General features: G+C 42.9%; 1 protein-coding gene across 1 annotated transcript in view; it reads right to left on the reverse strand.

Moving 5' to 3' along the window:
- ZNF236 (zinc finger protein 236) overlaps window positions 1-23,632 on the reverse strand; it is a 115,889-nt gene that overhangs the window by 25,517 nt on the left and 66,740 nt on the right. Inside the window, exons 15-25 of the mRNA XM_020282434.2 lie at window positions 20,921-21,019; window positions 20,271-20,422; window positions 19,020-19,123; window positions 15,182-15,333; window positions 13,140-13,352; window positions 9,639-9,921; window positions 8,402-8,505; window positions 6,939-7,304; window positions 6,027-6,172; window positions 5,693-5,933; window positions 5,121-5,294 (exon numbers count right to left, since the gene is read on the reverse strand). Of these exons, the coding sequence (XP_020138023.2) occupies window positions 5,121-5,294; window positions 5,693-5,933; window positions 6,027-6,172; window positions 6,939-7,304; window positions 8,402-8,505; window positions 9,639-9,921; window positions 13,140-13,352; window positions 15,182-15,333; window positions 19,020-19,123; window positions 20,271-20,422; window positions 20,921-21,019 (2,034 nt within the window). The remainder of the gene's footprint in view (window positions 1-5,120; window positions 5,295-5,692; window positions 5,934-6,026; window positions 6,173-6,938; window positions 7,305-8,401; window positions 8,506-9,638; window positions 9,922-13,139; window positions 13,353-15,181; window positions 15,334-19,019; window positions 19,124-20,270; window positions 20,423-20,920; window positions 21,020-23,632) is intronic.

Here is a 23,632-nt window from a genome sequence, read left to right on the forward strand (position 1 = left end):
AGGGCATGTTGCTGTGTTTAAGGCAGCATCCGTTGTCTAACACACGGGAGCCTCGTACACGCTGAGGACGTGTCTCTCTGCTGCCCCGAGAGAACCTGCGCCTACAGGTGAGACGCTGGCAGGACGCTCCACCAGTACATGTCCGCAGAGGCAAAGTCACAGGTACAACACATACTGCCGAACTAGCCAGATGGCAGGAATTTAAAGAAACACTGGCAGCCAAAACGCAGCCTTTGGAGTTCAGGCATTCTCATTCCACCCGACTGATCCATTCTGTCAGAACATCCTTAGTTTTGAATTAAGTAATCTGCTGCACCAGCAAACATGCAGGATCACCAAAAAACACAAAACACACTCCACTTAGAGGAAAACACCTACAGCTTTACTTGCCTGTCCATCAATCTGCCAAGGGCTCACGAGGATGCCAGCCAGGCTGCCAGGAAGACACAGGCCCCGTGGCTGACGCAGGTCCCCTCCCCAGAGGACCGGGCTGGGCTGCGCATCCCTGAGCCCTCCAGACAGAGCCACACTGCGAGGGACACCCACTCACTCCAGCCCACACACAGGAAACACATCTCCATACCACATCAGGAGCCACGCAGACTGGGAACAATGACAAACTCACAGCCTGTGATTAGAATTCTAGAGATGATAAGCAAAGACACTCTGTCTAAGCCTTTAAAAAAAAACAAACACCAGCCATGACTTTTAGAAAAAATTTTTAAAAGCTTTGCTATGTACATGGTATATTTTGGACATCTTACCCATTACAGACTAAATTATAACCTGAACGTACTAGCATGTAGTCCATTAACACAACACACAATTCCCCTTAATTAAAAAACAAAAGAAAACACAATGCCTCTCTGATTTCAGATTAATAAGTAAGGGCTATAATACAACTTTTAGAGCCCCCAAGTCAAACAAACAGACGGATGGACGGATAAAGGAGAACCAGGTGAGACCATGGCAGACGCACAGGTGCGGTGGGACAACCGCGGCCCAGGAGCTCAGACGTGGCATCTGCTGGGACGTGCCCTCACCTGGCTCCCCAGGGCTCTCAGCCTGCCCCTCCACAAGCTAGGGGTGAGTGGTGGACAGTTAGCTCCCCTAAGGTCCCGAGTGGCCCAGGCCTCCTTGCTTTAGCTAACGGGCCTTCTTTGGTTCAGCGAAAGCTCCCGTACACCTGGCAGAACCACACCACTGGCCAGGGGGACGTCGGCCCGATCCAGAGAGTGAGCGAGCTCATCTCTCAGCTGAGCTGGGATTCTCCAGAGAAGCCGTCCTCGCAGGACCTAGCCCCGTGACCTGCTCTCTCAGCCCATGCACCCCTCCTACTGATACAGTTGTCATTTTACGTTGATTTGTGGACTCTTCAAAAAATGTCTTCACCCTGCTTGTTCCTAAGATCCAAAACGCAGGCGCCTGTGTTTACTTTGTTCAGTATTCCCAGAGTCCATACAATCCTTACCACGCAGTGCACACTGCAATCTTTTATTGAATAAATGAATTACTGGAGGATTTCAATTAAACATGAAACAAAGTCTAAAAAAAAGAACAAAGGCTAGCTTTTGGTACAAATATACGTGAAGACTAACTTTTTTCTCAAAAATTGATATATAGAGTTGGAAAATAAGGTTCTCTACAAGGTAAAGAGAACTAGGTAGATATATTATCCTGAACTGTTAACAGCTACTTATGAAACTGTAATTTATTTCACTTGCGCTCATTCACTAACAAGTTTATTTTTTATAAGCCTGTACTTCACAGTCTTTGAAAGCTGCCTTGTCCCCACCATGCCATGCCACTGCTAGCTGGTGCCAGCAACTCCTCCCGCAGGGAGAGGAACGAGCCAAGAGACTCCAGTGCATGGTCAGACGGGGCAGCTTCGTGAATGGAGTCGGCAAAATGCTCACTGCGTAAATAAGCAATGCCTGTGACCCTGAAGGAAATTATTTACTTTCATTACTTAAAAAGTAGAATTATCAGCTGGTTGATAACTCTAGACAGCATCCTGAATCCTAGAATAGTACAGAAGCCACTGATCCTCACGGAACACTACTGCACGTGACAAAAAGGAGCTGGCACGTCTCCCATGCTGGAGATGGCTTATTCTCTCCGTTACTGAGACCATAGGTCTTTAATTACGATCGCTCCGAACGTCTTTCTTGGCTACGTCATTAGCTGCATACCTGAGGGGTTTAAGGTCGCACTCTTTGAGAGCAGCAGGCCACTGCTCACTGTTAAGGTGACACCTGTGGACTGATTACTCATTGCCGGTGCCAACAACCCTCCACTTCCACTTAGCTCACTACTTCCATCAGAACTGTGCTGAATGAGATGGTGACCCACATGGAAATACTGTGATATCTGAAAATAACATTCTAACTTACACACTGGCAAGTGTGTTAAACATATAACATAGCATCCTCGAGGCTTTCATTTTAATATATGTAGAAAAATGAACATGGCATCATGAAATACACTTCCCTAAATGACAGTATTTGTTCACACATTTTAAGCTATATAGTATTTTTAAAATACTTGTTAAGAGTTCTACTTTAACTCGGTATCTAGGCACTTAAAATCACATACTTTGCCAAACAAAACTTTCACTGAAACTATTTACAAATGTAATGGGCTGCCAGGTAAAGGAAAAAAGTGTTTCTGTTTCCTGCCTTCCTGGCTCTGAATGCTCACGGGTGCGCGCTCACACACCTGCCACACAACCTACCGAAACACACCTGCCTTGCCAGCTCACTCCAGCTTTATTAGCGGCTGTAAGCATATAATGTAACCAAATAGTATGGAAACAAGAAATGAATATGAGAATAAAAACTGTCAGAGTTCCAATGAAAACCAAACTGAATGCTTTGGAAAGACCTGATAAAGACAAGATACTTTAAAAACTCTGCTGTCAAATTAGGGTAAGCAAAACAACCGTACAAAAGCAGAGGGAAAAAAGCATAGTAGACAGAAGGATGCTGCACTGAGGATGCTTGATAATTACCTACATTCTCATGCTGCTCTAAAGATGGAAACAAGAAATGAGACTGTGCATCACGAGTGTGAGTACAGGCATAAAGAAAATTGGAATATGTATTATCAGCAGAGCAGACCCATATTCAAAAGATCCATGGATGGATGTTCAAAGTATGTAGCTGTCACTTTCCGATTCCCTATTTCACAAAGTTTTTTACTAAAACTGGGCTGAAAATATCAGGGAAGAGGGCTTCTGTTGTATTTATACAATATGATTCAGGGAGGCAAAGGACTGTCCTTGCTTTTCACCCAATATTTAATTATTTTTCTCCAAATGCATGACTCATGAACTGCCAAAAGTCTATAAAACTTAACTGAAGTAACATTTGCATTTTTTAGTGTTTGTAAGCATGTAGAACTCTATGCATTACTGGAAAAAGAATATCCTACAAAATAACTGAAAATTTCTATAGAATGTCTAGATGCTTTCAACAGGTTACCATAAATTAAATGCTTTCTATGCCCCTTTCAGAATGGGGTTAGGAAAGTCTGACTTAGGGTCCACTACAGCCAATTCTCGTCATCCATCACAATGAGAAGAAAACGAGAAACCTTAAAGCCAAAAAAAAAAAATACAGCTATAATCACATATACTTTCAAGTATACTAGTACGCAATAAGATAACCAAATGACCAAAGACAGGAAAACACAGGAGAAACAGCAGCACAGCCCACAAGCTACGCAGCACATCTTCTGAGAACAGGCAAGAGCCGTGCGTGGCGTGTCTTCAGCAGGACACGTCACAATGCCTCGCACGTCGAGGGCACTAAAAAATAAAGTCAATTTTATCTACGGAATAGCCGTCTTAAAATAACTTCTGTATTTTTGACATTACTATCCAGATACACCTATAAGGAAAGGAAGAAGGTTACTGAATTACATAAAATTCAATATTAATTTCTGCTGGCTAATAGCACATAAAAATCATTGCACATCATTCAAAAGCAAAGTTCCGTATATAGTCCCTCAAATTTCTCACATATTAAAAGAAATAAAGACACCCTCCTGAAAAAGAAAGGTTTGGGTTATATACCTTTTCTTTCAATTCCAAAATTAATGTCTACAGAAATCTCACTGGAACAACAGAAATGCTACTCTGATAACTCTCACAGCAGAATCTGCAATTCTTAGGTGGGTTTCCAGGGGACATGGGGAGCTCCCGTCACCACGCTGTATTTCCATGGGGGTTACTTTGATTTCCAGCAAAATGTTTTCCTTAACAAGGAAAGGCAGTTAGGAGGCAGTTAGGAGGCTTGAATGAATTAATATTAAATGAGTTAATATTTGTAGAAGTTACTAGAATAACACCTGGCACATACTAAGGGCTAGGAAAATAGCTGTTAAATTGAAAAATGCCTCAAGTTAACATGACAACTCATAGCTGTGAATCACGTGGGCAAAGCACACCAGGAAAACATACCCCAGGCTCACTTAGAGAAGGGCACGCCATGAGAACCAGTGAGGCACAAGGAGAGAGGAAGATAAATGTGGAGGAAAATATGACTGTGAAAGTCACAGCCCAGGACAGCGAGCTAGCTTGGTGACTAACTCCTAGAATTAGTTTGCCAATTTTACTGCCAAATGGTATTTTCTACCTATTTATCTACTTTTCCATGTTCTACCATATTTTAAATGTCTCTACATAATCTGAACAGGATTCTGAAGACATCAGGGAAGGGGAGTACCCCAAGTGGCTGTGGCATCGTAGTGCACAGTTTATGCCAACGAGGCTCCTTCAGTTTAATGGCGCGGGTAACAATCACGGAGCCACATTTTCTGCTCTTTGCTAACAAAAAATGTGACAAAAATAAATTATTCTCTAAAGATTAATTAATTAACTAACTGATTTGACTCAAACTGGAATGAGTGACATGAGAAACTATAATTTTTAATTTCTGGCACTAGATTTGAATTTTAACACCGTATTTTCACTAAACTTGAACTTCTCACGTAAATTACAAATACTTACTGAGCACTGCCTTCGTGCAAAGCTGAGTGTCATGGAAAGAGAGACACTGGTAAGATACACAGGGCTTAAGCCGCAGGTGAAAGGACGTTCAAAGCACGAGCTCACTCACCGGAGATGGTCAGGGTGATCTCCTGAGGGGACCCCGACGATGCCGTGGCGGAGGGTCCGGCAGCCAGTACCTGGCTGAGACTCGAGTTGTTGATGGTCAGGGTGATCTCGTGGGGCCCGCTGGAGGGGGACACTAGGCCCTGCGGAGCCATCACTTGAGTGAGGTCTTGGGTCCCTGGTCATCATTACAAAGCAAAACAAAGTTTCAGTTTTAAAAAAACATTTTTCTCCTTTTTTTATGTTAAAAATACTGCAGTTTGAATGTTATGGCAAAAAGAGAACACCTCAGAATAAAATGTCAGTCATCTCTAATTCCATCACCTAGCACAGTAAGAAGGCCTTGCGACGAGACAGGAAGCCAGTGTGAAAAGAATAATTACATGAATGTAGTAATCGATGTGAATGTATTGAATAAGCATCACTGATCCTAAGAAAGGCTCTTTTTAATCTAAGGACGTTTGATTTATTTGGGGATAAGAAAGTGACATCAGAAGGTCCTAACATCGATCACGTAACTCTAGGCAGGAAACTGAGGCTCCAGCTGTGGAACCAGCGAGCGTGAAAGGCTCTCACCGCTGCTGCTGGTGGCCAGCACCGACTCCTGCTCGGACAGAGGGCCTATGGTCAGATTGGCAGACGTCACCGCGGGCTGTAAGGACAGGCCTGAGAGGGGCTGGATGACCACACTGGCGGGGACCGTGCCGTCCGGCGTCTGGAGAGCGCCGTTCTGTGGGGCCGCGCTGGACTCGCCCGTGAGCTGCTGCGCGAGCACGCCGCCCTGCTGTAGCGTCTGCTGCAGAATGCTGGGGTCGATCTGGGAAGCAACACAGACACTCGCCATGAAAACTCCATGCTGCCGGCGTCTGCGACACCACGACAGCACAGAAAGCCACGGGAGGAGTCCTACCTGCAACGTGATGTTATTGATGCTGGAGGCGTCGATCCCAGAGATCTGAACGTTCGGCCCCACCAGGTTGGCAGCCAGCTGCAACTGGATGCCTTCCAGGGTGGCCAGGCTCCCGTCCGTCAGGGACACCGTCAGGTCACCCCCCGCTGGCCAGAGAAAGAGACAGGGAATGACCGAGTATTATACATGCTTCTTGAAAGGAAAGGAATTCATTATTTACATAGGGGCTTCTAAATATGTGAGTCCTATATATCACGTCGATATGCTCTTGTTAAGAAACACTAACATTTACTTTATACCACAAACACACACACACTGTGTAATTTAACCATCACAAGATAAAACTCTGTGAAATAATATTACTCATTTTAAACATAACAGAAAAGAGATTCCATTGATGAGTCCAAGGGTTAGAACGACAACGACTAGTTACAGTCAGGCTGCAATCAAGCCACAAGTGACAGAAACAGAAAGGCAGGCACGCAGGACGAGGGCCGTCTGCTCATTCTCACAACCGCTGCACTCGCTCGCAGGTACACAAACAACCCCTTGACCACAACAGAATACTTTCCAAGCACTATGGGACCAGGAACAGCTGGATAACTCCACCACATTAAAAACAATGTTATTGAGTATGTATAAATCATACACCTCACCACTGAATTTATGGGAATGCCAACTGAGATAAACCAAGTTTAAACCCATTAGAAACAAAAGCTAAAGAAAGCGGTAGGTGTTAAAAAGCGGACGTCACGGAAGACAGGATGGGAGACGGAAGGCAGCTATGTCTGAAAGATGAGGTTTCCGTCTTCCCACTGCCTGCTGCTGGAAACGCTGCTTCCTCCATTATAGGGACAGACAGCGTGATGCGTATCGTACAGTCACCGTGCCACTCCCCAGACTCGGCTGTACCTGACACAGAGGCAGGAAGAATGGCCTGGCCCACCAGCCCTTGCTGCAGCAAATTTTGATCGAACTGTCCGGTCAGGACGGAGTTGTTCATGATGAACACGCTGGGGTCGCTGGGAGGGGGGCTGAGGAGGTTCACGGGCTGCAGCCCTTCGGGCGAACTCCGCGTCACAGGCTTCCTGGCTTTCTTCGGGTCTGGTTTGTAGTGGAACTGCATGTGCGTCTTCCTGCGCCCTGAAGTGCGGAAGCGCAGCTCACAGTGTGGGCACTTGAACGGCTTGGCTCCCGTGTGCAAGCGCATGTGGACTTTCAGGCTTCCCTTGGTGGAGAAGGCGTTGCTGCAGACGTGGCAACTGAAGAGCTTCTGCCCTGTGGAAAGGCAGCCGAGAGTCAGCAGAGGCCAGGACAGCGGCAGCCCCACCCCCTGCCGGCTGGCCTGCGTGGACTTAGGTAAGCGTGGGATCCGGGGGTGAAGTGCTGTGAGCAGCATCTCACCTGCGAGATTAGGATGTTACAATTTGGATTTGGTATTCTCACAACCCTGAGGCCTGTGGTGTCTCTAACCACTGCGCCTGCCGCACCTTGCCTGCAGCACTTGGCTCACATGTATCAGAAGGCCGAGGGTGGGGTGGACCCCAGCCCGGCTCTGCACTGCTGTCGCTCCTCTCTGATTCCATAGGGGGCACTTTAACACTTTGGCGTCTCTCCACTGCCTATTCTGCCAAAGGGGGCAACCAAAACACAAGCACAGGCCTCACACAAGCAGAATGTGGAAAGGAAACGCCCTTCCGGAGTCAAAGAGCCGTGTGTCAGCAGCCTGGACTCGTCCCTTAGATGCTGTGCTTCCCCCATGATCACCAGGTTTGACAAAGGCCACCAAGGGGCTGAGTGTCACTGGCAATGACTCTGCCCTGTGAGAGCCTCTGGGAGCAGAAAACTTCCTGGTTTTCATTTTTTCCTCTACCGGCCCAGCAACAACGCTGGTTTTTACGAGAGACCAGGATCCACGAAAGAACCAGTGACACCTGTTATCCTGAAACCATTCTGGGGGCATCAGAAATCGAACCATCACTTCAGAATAAAGAAAGAGGCCCCGAAGGACACTTTTGCAGAGCCTTTTCTTCACATCGCTTTTCCATGTGGGCTGCGCTGAACTGCCAAAGCAGGCAGACAACTAAGCAGCATGTGCTGGGCTGTCCTGAACACAGCCGCCTACCGTGTGAGTCAATACTCTAGACCTGGGGGTGAAGATAACTAAACTCCTGAGACCTAATCCTTTTTTCTGAGTGTTAGACAGTTTTCCTTATTTCAGGAACAAAACAGTGTTATATCCATTTCGTCATGGTTCCTGATTTTTAAACTTTCTATAATTTTGAAAATATTTATGTGTACAAAATATAAAGGAACAAAAAATATAAAATGCTATCATGGGGCATCTACCAACAACGCAGTTACGTGTCCCTCACCTGTATGAGTCTTCACGTGGCAGTCGAGCGTGGACTTGACCGTGAAACTCTTCCCACATTCGTCACATTTGTACGGCTTTTCTCCAGTGTGGATTCGAACATGCCTATCCCAGAAACATTTGCGATTAGATGTTTTTCTTTTTAATTATGTACACATTTACAAACAAGTTCATGATTTGAAATTTATAACTAACCATTTAAATAAAAATTATGTGTTTCTATGTTCTGATTAAATTTGGCTAAATAAAACTTAAATCTTCATTCTATACAAAACACATCATAAACAAATCCAAATAAGAATAAAAAAAATAAATAAATCAAAGAATAAGAATAAAAATATCTGCAAGACAAAAACAGGACCAATTTTCTTAAAAACCAAAGAGTTCTTACAAATCAGCAGGAAGACAACCAATATCAGGATAGAAAAATGGGTAATACATAGTTTAAAGAAGAAGAAATAGAAACAGCTAAAAGATATACAGGAAAATGTTCAACCATACTTAGAATCAAAGAAGGGCATGTTAGAATCACAGATATCACTTCCCCACATCCTGTTAGCAGGATGGTCTGAAAACACGCGCTCGTGAATTTGTGGCCCTTTGTCAGACTCCACCAGCCTAGGCCCTCCGGCCCCCACAGACACACAGAAAATAGCACCTTGCCAGTCACTAAACACCGAAATTCGGCCAGGTGCGGTGGCTCACGCCTGTAATCCTAGCACTCTAGGAGGCAAAGGTAGGAGGATCGTTCAAGGTCAGGAATTCGAGACCAGCCTGAGCAAGAGCGAGACCCCATCTCTACTATAAATAGAAAGAAATTAATTTGCCAACTAAAAAATATATATATATAAAACTAGCCGGGCATGGTGGCGCATGCCTGTAGTCCCAGCTACTCGGGAGGCTGAGCCAGGAAGATCGCTTGAGCCCAGGAGGTTGAGGTTGCTGTGAGCTAGGCTGATGCCACTGCACTCTAGCCCAGGTGACAGAGTGAGACTCTGGCTCAAAAAAAAAAAAAAAAAAAAAAAAAAAAACAATAGTTAAACACTGAAATGCAACGTTCATCAGTACGGACCTGACGAAGTAAATTTGGTATGCTCGTGCAACAGAGCAGGGAGCAGGTTCAGAACTACCTGTCCCCCCTGCCCCCTCCCCTGCCCCCGCAGTGGAGGTTACCCAAGAGCCCACGCAAACGCTGACACCTCCGAGCAGACCCGAGAGGAGCACGGGCCGCGCCTCACCTCACCAGGTCGCTGGGCTTCTTGAAGCTCTTGGGGCAGTAGGTGCAGCAGTTGGCGTGCTTAGGCTCGTCCTGCAGCTCCGCCTGCTTGTCTCGCATCTCGCTGATGCGGTCCTTCTCTGCCGCCGACTGCACCAGGACCTTCTCAGACACCGTAGCGCTTTCCTGGGGCCGAATTTTGGCTAGTTGGGCCGTCTCCTCCTCTGTGAAAGTGATGACCTCAGGACGAGACTTCCTCGATGCGTTTCTGTCAGAATTTTCCTCCTCTTCCTCCATACATATGTCTAAACAAAACAGAGGAAAAGGCATTACAATCCTAACAAAAAACTTTTAAGTTTTAACAAAACAAGTAAATTAAAAATAAGGTATGAACATAAAGTTAAACTGAGTAACTCAACTGAGCTATGTTTAAGCTGGTAGAGAGTTGCTTTCTCCCCCATTCTATTGAGAAACTAAGAAAGATGATGAAAGAAAATGCCCAGGCGAAGGACATGCCTCAGGGAGCCCTCACCACAGTGGGAAGGTGCTATGCATAAAGATCTACTTCTACCCTTTACTGCCATCTAGCTGTGAGCTGTGAACCGTCAGCGTCTGCACAAGCTACCAGTATTCACAAACACAGACGCTCCTTTATTACCACAGGCAAAAAATGAATTATCATATTAAAAAAATCAGAAGCCTGCAAACAGCAGACCAAATTGATAAATTATCAAATAGCCCCTAATTAAAAAGACTTAATATAAAGAAGAAAATAAAACTTAAAAAACATACACAGCCAGTCCTCCACAACCATGGATGCCACATCTGTGGGTTCAACCAACCACACGTCAAAAACATTAAAAAAAAAAATGGTTGCATCTGTACTAAACATGCACAGACCTTTTCTTATCATTATTCTCTGAACAATAGAGCAACGGTTTCCATAGCGCTTACATTGTACTCGGTATCACAAGCAATCTAGAGAGGATTTAAAGTACATAGGCAGACATGGGGACATTGCATGCAAACACTACGACCCCACGTTACATCAGGGTCTTAGGACTTAGGGTTCTGGTATCTGCAGGTCCTGGAATGAATCCCCCACAGACACTGAGAAACAATTATATACCTAAGTATTCTCTCAGTGAAACGTAGGGATATATTACAATTGATTAAAAACAGGAATACACTGCTATTAAATCGTAACAGGGAAAGAAAAACATTTGGCTGAGAGCAGGGAGGTCATCATTGCACAAATGAGTAAAAAAAAAACCCTTAAAATAGAAACATTAAATAGCAAAATGGACAGCTGAAACCAAATTAGTGCATTAAAAAACCAAAGGGTAAATGGGAGGGCAGGAAGGAGAGCAGGAGAAAGAGGGAAGCAGGGTAGGAGGGTGGGCTGGGGGAGTCAGACATGGAGGACAGACTCCCTAGGTTAACACCCATATGGCAGAAATGCCAGAAAAAACATTGTGAGCTTTGGGTCCCACACTGTTTCAGTAAAAGCTGGACAGATTTGAGGGCAGGTTATAAATACTGGTTCCCACCAACATTCACAAAGAAATATGGAGATAACTGTGTTAAAATTTCTTAATTAACCAGGAACATAATCATTCTAGTGCAGACATGAGGGAAGAAAGGGCAGTGAACTTGAGCACAACGAGCAGGAGACACACAACAGGATTGTGTGTGTTTGGTCAAACAGGGTAATGTCACAATAAATGTCAAGGAATTAAATCCAATTACAAAGCTCTAGGTTTGCGTAAAATGACACAATTTAACAAGTGACTTTTCTCCTGTGGACAAGAGAGTTAGTAAAAATTTTTTTGGTTTTTTTCCCCCAATGATCCAAGAGAAGAGAACAAAATACATAAATGTGTATCTGAACACACATGCAGTAGTGAGGAAGCCCGAACAGAGCCCCCAACCAACCCTAACAGCAGAGGCTCAATGGCGTGAGGAGCTGTATTAACTGACGGGAGGGTAATTAGAGGGTAATTAGATGGAGGACAACGTGTCCTGGCTGACTAGTTAACACTCCCCAAACCACAGGGGTCTAGAAATAATGCCTGGATATCCTATATCCTTTAATTCACTCGAAGGAAAAGAGTTATTTTCTTTTTAAATTTTACTAATTTTCATGACAGAATTTTAAAAATAAAAATAAACACTTTGCTAAGTACCATCAGACTGAAAAGTTTGAACCATTTCACAGCAGACTGGAAACTTGGATATTCAGAATTATCTACTGAGGAAATGAGATGGGCTGAGGCTCTGGCCAGGGATAAAGCCAGAGTTTTTGTTACTTTAAGGTGGGTCAGGCAAACTGCAAAGACTTATTTATTCCTCAAAATATAAGAGACAGCTACACTGCCATCATTTCCGCCTAACACATTAGGGACGCGAAAGGTCGTGCTGTGACCTTGAGGTCAGACGGGTGCAGCGCCAGTGCAGGCATGAGCACCTGGGAAGAGAGCCAAGGGGCCGCCGGCAGGTGGGATCTCGAGGACACCACCCAGACGACAGCTCCTCCACGTCCACACAGGCGGGGACACAACACTCGCGCAGCGAACACCGAGCGCCAACTGCGCCAGGATGGGACAGCACTGGCCGTGCCATGGGCAGGAGTCCAGCCCCGCAACGCGCACTCACTCAGACCAGCGTGCCTCACACGGGTGAGAACTAACGCTGGCTTTAAAAACCCCGACACTGTGCGCTGGCATTATGTGCCAAGAGGTGAAACGTGCCTGTTCTTAACCCTGAAGTGCCACTTGTGGAATTTACTGAAAAGATGCCATCTGATAAACACAAAAAGCATAAGCACAAAAATGGTATTCTTAGAATTCCACTTGATATGGGACTTGGACAAATCAACTTGTCTAACGTTTACTTGGCTCATGTACAAAATGAGAATAACCCGTCAAACTACACAGTGTCTTGTCACTTACATGAGATAATGTAATGGTAATAGGTTTTGCCACGGGTTAAAGTACTCCAAAAATGCTACTACCATTTCAGTGAAAGACTGGGTACTAGCTACGCTTCCATCAAGGGAAATTATACAATAAAATTCCATGTAGTCATTTGAACTGATCTGTGTTTAATATGTTAAATATGCCCATAATATATAAACTTCAGTGGAGGAAAAATTAAGCAAATTTTACCACTGTATATAGCATGATATCATATTGGTTAAAAAATTAAAATCCTTACCTACACGAATGTGTAAGCAGAGTTGGAAGCATACAGTGTTAGAGTGGATACTATTAATAATTCAGTGTGTGGTGATCAGTACAAGTAGGTATTTTCTTTTATTGTGCCTCTCTGAATTGTTCTTCCAAGAGCACATGCGGCTTCATAATAATCAGAAAATAAAACTAATTAATGTTTTAAAATTCAAGGTGCTTGCTGAGCTTAAGCTGTACACAGCCAGGTTAAAATACTCACAGTGACTTATAAATTAATTTATTACTACATTAGCACCTGGTTAATAAGCCTTGAATCAACAAATAGGGAATACCTCCTCCTTCCGACTCTCCGGTGGCTGACACAGCAGAGGGGACCGTCTGGTGTCTCTTCATGTGCTTTTTACAATGAACCGTGGTTCGAAACCCCTCCTCACAGAACGGACACTTGTAAGGCTTCATGCTCATGTGCGTGGCCATGTGCCGGGTGAGGCTGCCGTTGGTGGTGAAGGACGCGTTGCAGACGCTGCAGCTGAACGCCTTTACCCCTGTGACAGCAGAAATGACAGAAAATAGGGTTGGGAGAAACCACATTTCATTACCGGAACACCATGGCAGTCAAAAGCAAACAAAGACATTTTCAATAAGTCACAACACTGAAGGCAGTTTATTTGCTGTGGTTTCCAACTTTTAGGAATTGAATGGTGCTGAGAACATGGAAACGGACACAGATCTCACTGCCCTCTCCACTGAAATCAGCAGCCGCCGAGAAGTCACATTTTCCAAAACAGCTGAAGTCCTCCCTGCCCTCAGTCTTTTACATTAAACTGGCCACGTGTTTGTGGATTCTACCCCAGAAATGTTTTTTCAAACCTATCTTTTCATCATTCCCACAGCGAACGATATAGATTAGGCCCTAAGGAATAGGATAAAGCCTATATACAGCTTTATTTTCAAATAAAGTCCATACAGAAGACCCTCTCTCCTCTGGACCAAGGACATATAAGTCAGTAACTAGCTAGGAAGGGGGTGTTCTCCTTCTCCCTGTCTGTCCTCCCCCTGCACCTACAAAAGTCATACACTGCTTCTCTCTGCCTCCTTAGCAGGGCCTTCAAGGCAACACATAAACTCTTCTCAGACATTCTTCCCAACAGCCACTAACACCATGTCCCAATCACTGACCTATGGACTAGTCAGTAAAACTTTTCCTTCTTTTATTTGCCTGTTTCTAAGTGATTTACATCCATTTTCAAATGAAGCCTTATGCAAAATACACATTGATATTAAACACATACATGTAATTAATATACCAAACAAATATATTGAAGGTATTGACAGACAAAAGTAATACATTAAAAATATATTTAACTTCAAGCCATATATCTGATAAAGGTCAGTAGCCAGAATAGATTAAAAAAACTTCTTACAACTTAATAATTTGACAAACAATCTATTTTAAAAATGAGCATAGAATTAGAATGGATATTTCTCAATAAGCACATGTAAAGATGTTCAAAGTCACTGGCCATTGGGGAAACACAAATCAAAACCACCACAAGACACTACATCACACCCATGAGGATAGCCACAAAAAAAGACAAACAACCACAAAAAGACAAGCAATTGTAACCTTTGGCAAGGATGTGGAGCAGTCAGAATCCCCTACACTGGTAGTGGGTGTGTAAAATGGTGCAGCCACTTTGGAAAACAGTTTGGTAAACTCCGAAGTTTTAACTGAGGTATCATACGCCAAAACTACTCACTCCTAGGTAAAGAAATGAAGACATATACACACAAAAACCTGTACACAACGTTCACAGCGGGATTATTCATAGGCGAAAGATGGAAACAACCCAAATGTCCATCAGCTGACGAATGGATAAACAGAAAGCTGTGTGCCCTACCATGGAGTGGTACTTGGCCACAAAAAGGAGCGAAGTACTGACACTGACACATGCTGCAACATGGGCGTAGCATGGGTGTGAACGACTGTGCTAGGGAAAGAAGCCAGGCACAACGTGCCACACATCAGGCAAGTCCATTTATTAATACATGAAATGTCCAGAACAGGCAAGTCTGTAAAGACAGAGTTAGATCAGCAGCTGTCTAGGGTTGGAGTGTTGAGAGGAAACGCAGAGTGACTACTAATGGGTATAGAATTTCTTTTGGGTGTGATAAAAATGTCCTAAAATTAGACAGTGGGGATGGCTGCAGAACTCTGTGAACACACTAAAAACCACTGAATTGCATACTTTACCTGGGTGAACTGAATGGAATATGGATAATAGCTCAATAAAGCTGTTTTATTAAAATTAGGGGGAAAAAAAACCCAAAACACAACACAGACATAACTGCCAAGTATGAGTCAGACAATGACCTGTGTGTGTCTTCTCATGGGACTTGAGGACCCCGGAGGAGACGAAGCCGCGCCCACAGAGCTTGCACTTGTAGGGCTTCTCCCCTGTGTGTGACCGCACGTGCTGCTTCAGGTGGCTGGACTTCTTGAAGCCTTTGCTGCAGTAGTCACACCTGCAAACCAGACACGCAGAGCTCAGGCCACAGCGATTCATAGCACGGTTACAAATACACATCCATGAATGGAAGCAAAGCTAGTAAGCTTCACCAACAGTGATTACACATTCAGGGTTACTTGTTCTAGAACCTAGGTGTACTCTCTAACATTTAAAAAATTATTACATATAAAATATTAGCAATAGTAATTTGTGAGATCAAAATCTGCTCAGAATGTTTGCGGTCCTAAATGAATTTTTTTTTATTTAAAAATTAGTAAATTCTGTAGTAACTCCCTAGCAGACATAGCATTTGATTAATTAGAAACTTTCCCTAAAGATAACAAGAAGAATATTTATTATGTGCTAATAAATAATTTCTTTAATAAGTCGTTAGACACGTGAAACCTTCCACTGCTTCCGAGTCAGAATCACTACCGAGCCTACGTGCTGGTTCACACACTCCTTTGGTTTATAAAACACAAAACAAATTGTCCTACAGTTTTTCTGAACAACATACAAACATGCAGTATTATTTCCCCTCGACTGTTACTGAACAGATGAAAAGTACTTTAAGGATTAAAATAATTACAAATTTCCAAATTCCTATTCACATACTAGTAAAAGCGTATCCATAAGTACACTGGGAAGTTAGCGAAGTCTCTGCACTCCAACCTCTAGCCAAGGCTGGTGCCCACATGGATGCAACTGTCGTTCCTCTGAAGGCCAACTAAACTGGTGGCTGAAAAGTACACAGACATTCTGAAATTTCACTCTCATGTACACATTTGGTTTGGTGAAGCTATCTATTAACGACAGAAAGCAAGCAAACAATGTTCACCACAGATCTTAAAAAGATAATTCTGCAAATGAAATTGGGATTGATTCTGGTCTACATGTCAGTGGTAGAAAATCTGTTTGCAGAATTGAGTACCATTAACCACTTGAATCTACGAAAAGGTTCTCTAATAAGGAAAGTTAAGCTTTCAAAACAGTCACTTCTATTAATTAAAACCAACCGCCACCAACAAAACAATATTGGCTGTGATGTAGCGAGACAGCTTACCCTTCAGAGAACAGCCTGGCCAGCAGCCCCTGAGCCGCCTGGGCCCTGCCAACCCTGGCCTCCCCTCCCGCTTCTCCCCACCTCGAGAACCAAGCTCTGTTCACACGAGATGGACCCTTCTCCGCCTGCGCAGGGCTGTTCACTCTGTGCCTGCAACACACCTGCCTGCTCTGCCAGCCACACACTTACTCTTCCAGTTATTCTGATAACAGCCTCATTCACTGCAGCTGACACTGTGGCAACCTCGCGGTAGGACACCCTTGTGCCAGGCAGTCACGTGCACCACTCAGCCAACCCTCATCCCAACCCTGGGAGGTGTATTCCTCAAGTGGGACTGCCTAGAAAGGACTGGGAAACACCTGGGCTCCCAGGGGCAGTATCCACAGAACAGCTCATCTGAAGTGAGCCGGCCAGCAAACACATCTCTGTGGAGCCGGGCTGTTCTCTACTCTTGTTGTACAATACTCTGTGAGGAAAATCATAGGCCACATAGTCCCTGTTTTTAATGTTCTGGAGCACAATCTCTCATCTCTTAGAGAATCCAAAGAAAGCTACATATCCTATCCTCAAAGAGACATATATGCACGTAAACATTTCCCTCTGAGTTCTCTCTCATCTTCCCATCCAAAGATGGCTCTAAGTGGAGGGGCCGGGGCACAACCTTCGAGCTACTTCTCTTTCTTAGACAGGTACCTCCTCAGCATTAAATACTATCTAAATACTGACAACTCCTACATGGGTGCTGCTAGCCTGAACCTGTCCCCTAATTCCAATCTGGTGGAAAGAACTATCTATGTGCCATTTCTTTTCAATCGTCAATCTTCCTGACTCCAAACCAAACCTTGGTCTTTACACCAAAACCTGCTCCTCCGAGAGTCCCACCTTTCTAGACAATAGCAGTTTTACCCTTCCAGTTGCTGAGATCAAAATCCTAGCAGCCATCCTTAGCTCTTTCGTTTCTCTCACATCTGGACCTACAATAAATCCTATAGGTTCTACCTTCTAAATACATCCAGAATTTATGACTGTTTCTTACAACAGCAATGACAACTCTTCAATTAGCTAACACGTGGCACCAGCACCCCTCTTTCTGCTTCATCTTTCTCCGTGGCACACAGTCACGCTCCATCTACTGCAGTTCACCTGTCATTTTGCTGATTAACTCTTCCTAATGGAACGTAAACTCCACGAGAGCTGACTTTGTTTCTATTTTGCTCACTCATACAGCCCTGGTGCTCAGCACCTAACAGGTCCTTAATAAATGTTGAATAATTAAATAAATGGATGAATGATACATGGCTAAAAGTCCAGTAATGCCTGAGCAGATGCCATGAAGGAATCATGAAAGCATTAAATTAATCACAAACAAAAACAACAATGCAAAATCCAAAATTAGACATTAGCAAACAAACAGTTGTTGAATAAATGAAAGTATGAATAAGAATATCAGGAGAGTCACAGAAGTCCTGAAGCTTGCCTATGTGCATCCCTGCAGCATATGCGGACCCCAAATTAAGAAGTACTATTCTCACATATTTTTGAAATTGCAAACTCATTAAGATCTCAGGATATTACCCTTCTGAAGGTGACAATCTAATGCATAAGAATGCTGATTCAAGTACCTAAGATCTAAACAAATCCTATGTAAATGAAACAAAGGAGCCACTTGGCCTCTCATAAATTATGTGCTAATAGTATGAACAAAACCTATGCATTTTCAAAAATCTTAATTAAGACCATTCATTTGAGGTATGGTGGCTCATCAGTTTTCAAGAGTGACTATAAAGTAACGAGACATAGTTTTTTGTTAAATGGCTCTAGAAAAAAAAAAGGATTTTAAGCAAATAATAAAATTATCAAAATACTATAAAGCCAAGACTATCTCTATTAAAAAACAATAACCACTTTAATTTTTATTACATATATTCTTATCTTTAATGTCATAAAAATAGAGGCCATGTGCAGTGATTCACACCTATAATCCCAATACTTTGGGAGGCCAAGGCGAGAGGATCACTTGAAGCCAGGAGTTTGAGACCAGCCTGGGCAATACAGTTATGATCCTGACTCTACATATAATTTAAAAATTATTCAGTTGTGGTGGCTGTGCCTGAGTCCCAGCTACTTGGGAGGGTGAAGTGGGAAACTCACTTGGGCCCAGGAGTTCAAGGTTACACTGAGCTCTGACTGTGCCACTGCACTCTAGCCTGGGCGGCACAGCAAAACTGTCTCTAAGAGTAAGAATAAACTAATAACAATAATTCGAATGCACACTGCTGAGTGAGTGGATGAATTCATCTAAGTAGCTGTCTTTGTAACCACGCTATATCCTGGCACACAGGTTGTAAAGCATATAGGAGTCTTAGATAAAAAGGCACAATATAAATTTAATTGTGCCAGAGCAGAGTAACGTAAATGTGCTGCCACATCCAAATCCTGGCCCTGTCACCTACTGGCAGTAGAAATTTTGGCAGGTTAATTAACCTCTTTTTCTCAGATCCTTTATTTACAAAATGTGGATGGGAATGGACACGATTTCAGAGTTGTGAGAGAACGAAATTACAAAGCCGTCAAACAGTGCAGGTGTAGTCAGCACTGTGCTGCGGGGACGAACGGGGCTGGGCTGTGAGGACTATCACCTGTACGAGCGCCTGCTTTGATCCTCGCTGTCCTCCAGGGTCTGGGGACGCTGCGACTGCAGGTCAAGTTCCTCTTGGGATGACTCCTGAATCAAACGAGTTGTCTAAAATTTAAAAGAAGTATAAAGCAGGCTGCTTGAGCATCTATGAATAAATATAACACATTCAATAACTAAGAGCCAAGGATAACAACATCCATACAATGCAGATTTAAAAGGGAGACTCAACAAGAAGTCCGTTGCAATCATCTAAGCCAGAGCAATAATAAAACTCATTTATACTGATTTGATTAATACCTATTTATTTTCTATGAACTTGCTGTAACACAAAGTTTAATCAACCATGAAACTGATTCTTGGATATATATTCTTACACATCGTAATAAGAGATTACTCTCTTACCTGCTCCAGTCTTATGACAGTGAATAAAAATCCTACTTTCAGAAAATATTAAGTCTCCTCTTGTCACAAAAAACACAGGGGGAGAAGAGAACATGTTGTCCACCTCGAGGAAGAGCATCCTGCACGCAGAGCAGCCACACCAACCCCAGCCCTTCCTGACACAGGCTGGCACAGCAAGGACTAAACAAGAACCCGGGCGAAGTTTTCTGACCACTCCAGTGTACAGCCATGCTCACACTGGGCGGAGGGTAAGCTGACGTGTAGAAGCCATGGACAGCCACAGGACAATGCCGACAGTGGGGGGCCCACCTCTGTGCCGCATCTACATGTTTCTGTAAGCTGGGGCCTAGTTCTCATTTGTTCGCCTGACTTCCACCACCAAATCAGATAGCCCCTACTCTGCTACAACAGCTGAATGAATGTGTGTGGCTTTATTCAGAGCACCCTGGAGTGAAGAGCAAGCTGCTTACAGAACCACCCAGACTCAGCATCTGCTGTCAATGTCATCGTTTCCAACTACAGAAAAATGCTCGGAAGTTTTCACTGCACGGTCCGGGCCTACCACTGGGCAAAGCTAACAACAGTGGATTTTAAAGAGAGATAACAATTGATTGGTCAATCATTTTCATCACTATAGAAAATTTTCCAAAAGCAGAGAAAACAAAAAAACACTTCAATGTCTCCAACTTGAGTAAGAGAGAAACTTTTTAAAGATGCGCTTTAATATTTATTTTTAATATGTCAACATTCATTATATTTTCCTCCTAATATAAATTTAAGACTCCACAAACAAAAATAAAATAGCATCCGCTAAATAATGACGAGCGAGTATCCCTCTGTCAATACTCACCACGTTGATGGTATCAGAGGTAGGAACTGGCAGTAAGTTCGGCTGGTGGAAACTCGTGGAGAGGGCCTGAGACTCAAGTGTGCTGGAATCTTGCAGCTGTTGGACAGGTGGAAACTGAGTCTGTTGATTGTACGTATCAGTCACTGTAAAGTCTGAAATAAATTAGAAAAACGAGTTCTGCAAAGAATATTAGAGTTACACAAAAAAAGTTAAAAAAAAAAAAAGGTTGGGTTTATAAATAAAAAATGTCTAAAGGGACATTTCTGCTTCCTGAGTTAGAGGCAGGGTTAGTTTTTATCGGCAGGCTCTGAAATCGCTTGCTCTCAGGCAGGAGGCTGTGCACAGCATGCGTCGCCACCGTGCAGGCCAACAGACCAGCCATACACATCCAGTCACCGGGAAGTCCCATTTCTACTCAAGCTCCTTCTCTTGACTGGAAACTATGTGTAGAGCGGTAATGAAAGACCTGAGCAGACCACGAAATAGTATGTATCAATTAAAAAAAATTCTACAATACATGCCAAAAGTTATCTGGTTTGAAATCACAAATTTTAGAAGGGCCTTAAGAGAAAACACCCAAGGTTGTTATAAAACTAAATCCGACCCAGGCACAGCTCACTCGCAAATTTTATTGAAAACCCACCACTGACCTTGGGATAGCCCCGCTGGTTCGAAGGGCTGCTGGGGAGTCTGCTCCTCAAACTGATCTACGTGCCCCCGTAGAGGGTCCTGTGCAGCCACAAACCCATCTAGAGATAAGAATGCAAAACAGGGACTCACACATTTGGAAGTCACTTCACATCTACCAACTGCCCAAAAGGACACGCTGTTGAGTTTTCAAAAATCAGCATCCTTATTTTGGAAAGACAGTAGAAAGGAGATATACAGATACATGTAAAATTACAATATTACATATAATAAGTGTAATATAATTTAATTTAATTATTATAATTAAATTATCATAATTGCATAATTATCATAATTAAATCATATAATTAAATTATAATGCAATTATAATTGTGTTAAATTATAATTACATTATAATAAAATTATAACAGTGTTAAATTATATTATAATTATAATATGGATAATGCATTATCTTTGTGTTTTTAAAATATAGTAACTTGGCTGGGAGCTGTGGCTCACGCCTACAATCCTAACACTCTGGGAGGTGAGCTAGGCTGATGCCACCGCACTCTAGCCTGGGCAACAGAGTGAAACTCTGTCTCAAAAAAAAAGAAAAAAAAAGACTAAAATATCATAACTTAAAGTCTTTACACTTTGTCCTCAAGCTCAGACACGGTCTCATAAAATAATACTCTATAATGCGATTATATTCAATAACCATTTAGAATCTTTTTGGTGCACATTGTTCCAGGCTTCATAGGACATAAAAAGTACATAATCCTGCCCACAGACTAAAAAATTTGGGGGACATCCATAAAATGAAACAGTAAACTGGTCAACAAACTGTGGACAGGCCTGTCCAAGAAGCCTGTGCCAGGCGCACGCAGCGGTCACTGCGCACACGGCCTAAGGTCAGGCCGACGTTCGTTCTGTTGCCAGACTTTACCGACGAAGGAAGCGACCTGGGCTTTGTGTTCTGGACCGGGAGCCTCGGCCCACTGCAGACCCGTAGCAAACAGTCCGCTGACCTGCACTAGTCTGTGAGTCTGCACTCGAAGTGTGACAGAGTACTAATGACCATGCAGATGCACGCATGAAAGGAAAGACGCTCACAATATATTAAGGAATAAAAGTAGGTTATAAAAATGTCTGCACAGAAAGATCCTATTTCTATAATTCTACATGCATATGAAACATTCATGCGCACACAACACACACACACACACACACACACACACACACACACACACGCACGTTTATATGGGGGAAAAATTGGAAGTACCTTACACCAAAATATGGACAGTAGATTTTGCAGATTTAAATCAAAGTGGATTTAATAGATTTTAATCAAAATGTATTAAAGGCTTAAAACAATTAAAACAATAAACAGAAACAATAAAACTAGAAGAAAACATAGGGAAAACACTTTATGACATTGGTCTTGGCAAAGGTTTTATGAATAAGATCTCAAAAGCACAGGCAACAAAAGCAAAAATAAACAAATGGTATTATATCAAAATTAAAGGCTCTACACAGCAAAGGAAACAATCAACAGAGTGAAAAGACAACTTACAGCATGGGAGAAAGTATCTGCAAACTACTCATCCATCAAGAGATTAATATCCAGTATATACAAGGAACTCAAATTATCTCAATAGTAGAAAAATAAGCAATCCTTTTAAAATATGGGCAAGAAATATGGGCAAATGATCTGAACAGACATTTCACAAAAGAAGACATATAAGTGGCCAAGAAATATAGGAAAAAAATGTTCAACATCACTAATTATCAGGGAAATGTAAGTCAAAACCACAGTGAGGTATCATCTCACCCCAGGATAGCTATTATCAAAAAGACAAAAAACAACAAATGCTGGCAAGGATATAGAGAAAAGGGGACTCTTACACACATTTGGGGGAAATGCAAACTAGTACAGCTACTAAGGAGAACAGTATGGAGGTTCTTCAAAGAACTACAAATAGAACTACCATATGATCCAGCAAACCCCACTACTGGGCATTTATTCAAAGGAAAGGAAATCAGTATACCAAAGAGATACCTGTGCCCCATGTTTACTGTAGCTCATAGAAAAGAATGAAATCATGTCGTTCTCAGCAACGTGGATGGAACTGAAGGCCATCATGTTAAGTGAAATAAGCCAGGAACAGAAAGTGAAACACCCATGTTCTCACTCATACATGGAAGCTAAAAACGAAAATGATCTCACAGCACTACAAAGTAGAACAGAGGGTACAAAGGCTGGGAAGAGCAGAGGGGAGGCAGGATAGGGAGAGATTGGTTAAAAGACACAAAATCACAGCTAGATAGGAGACACCAGCTGTACTGTTCTATACCACTGTAGGATGACTATAGTTACCAATAATATATTATATAGTTCCAAATAGCTAGAATGCTATTGCATGTTCTTAGCACGAAGAAATGATAAATATTTGTGATGATATGCTAATTACTCTGATCTGATCACTAAATATATGTATCGAAACATCACTATGTACCCCATGAATATGTACAATTATTATTTGTCAATTAAAACAATTTTTAATTATACAAAAGAGTATGTGGGATAAAATATTCACTATCTCACACACACACACATAGCACATACTATATAGCCACATACTGTGACTTGAAAAGTCAGGACAAGAGAGAGCAATGTGGACTGTCGTGAGGTAAAGGGCTGCAAAACTCCGTGGGATCATTCTACAAGTTCAACA

This window comes from Microcebus murinus, chromosome 17, assembly GCF_040939455.1.
Source record: "Microcebus murinus isolate Inina chromosome 17, M.murinus_Inina_mat1.0, whole genome shotgun sequence".
NCBI lineage: Eukaryota > Metazoa > Chordata > Mammalia > Primates > Cheirogaleidae > Microcebus > Microcebus murinus.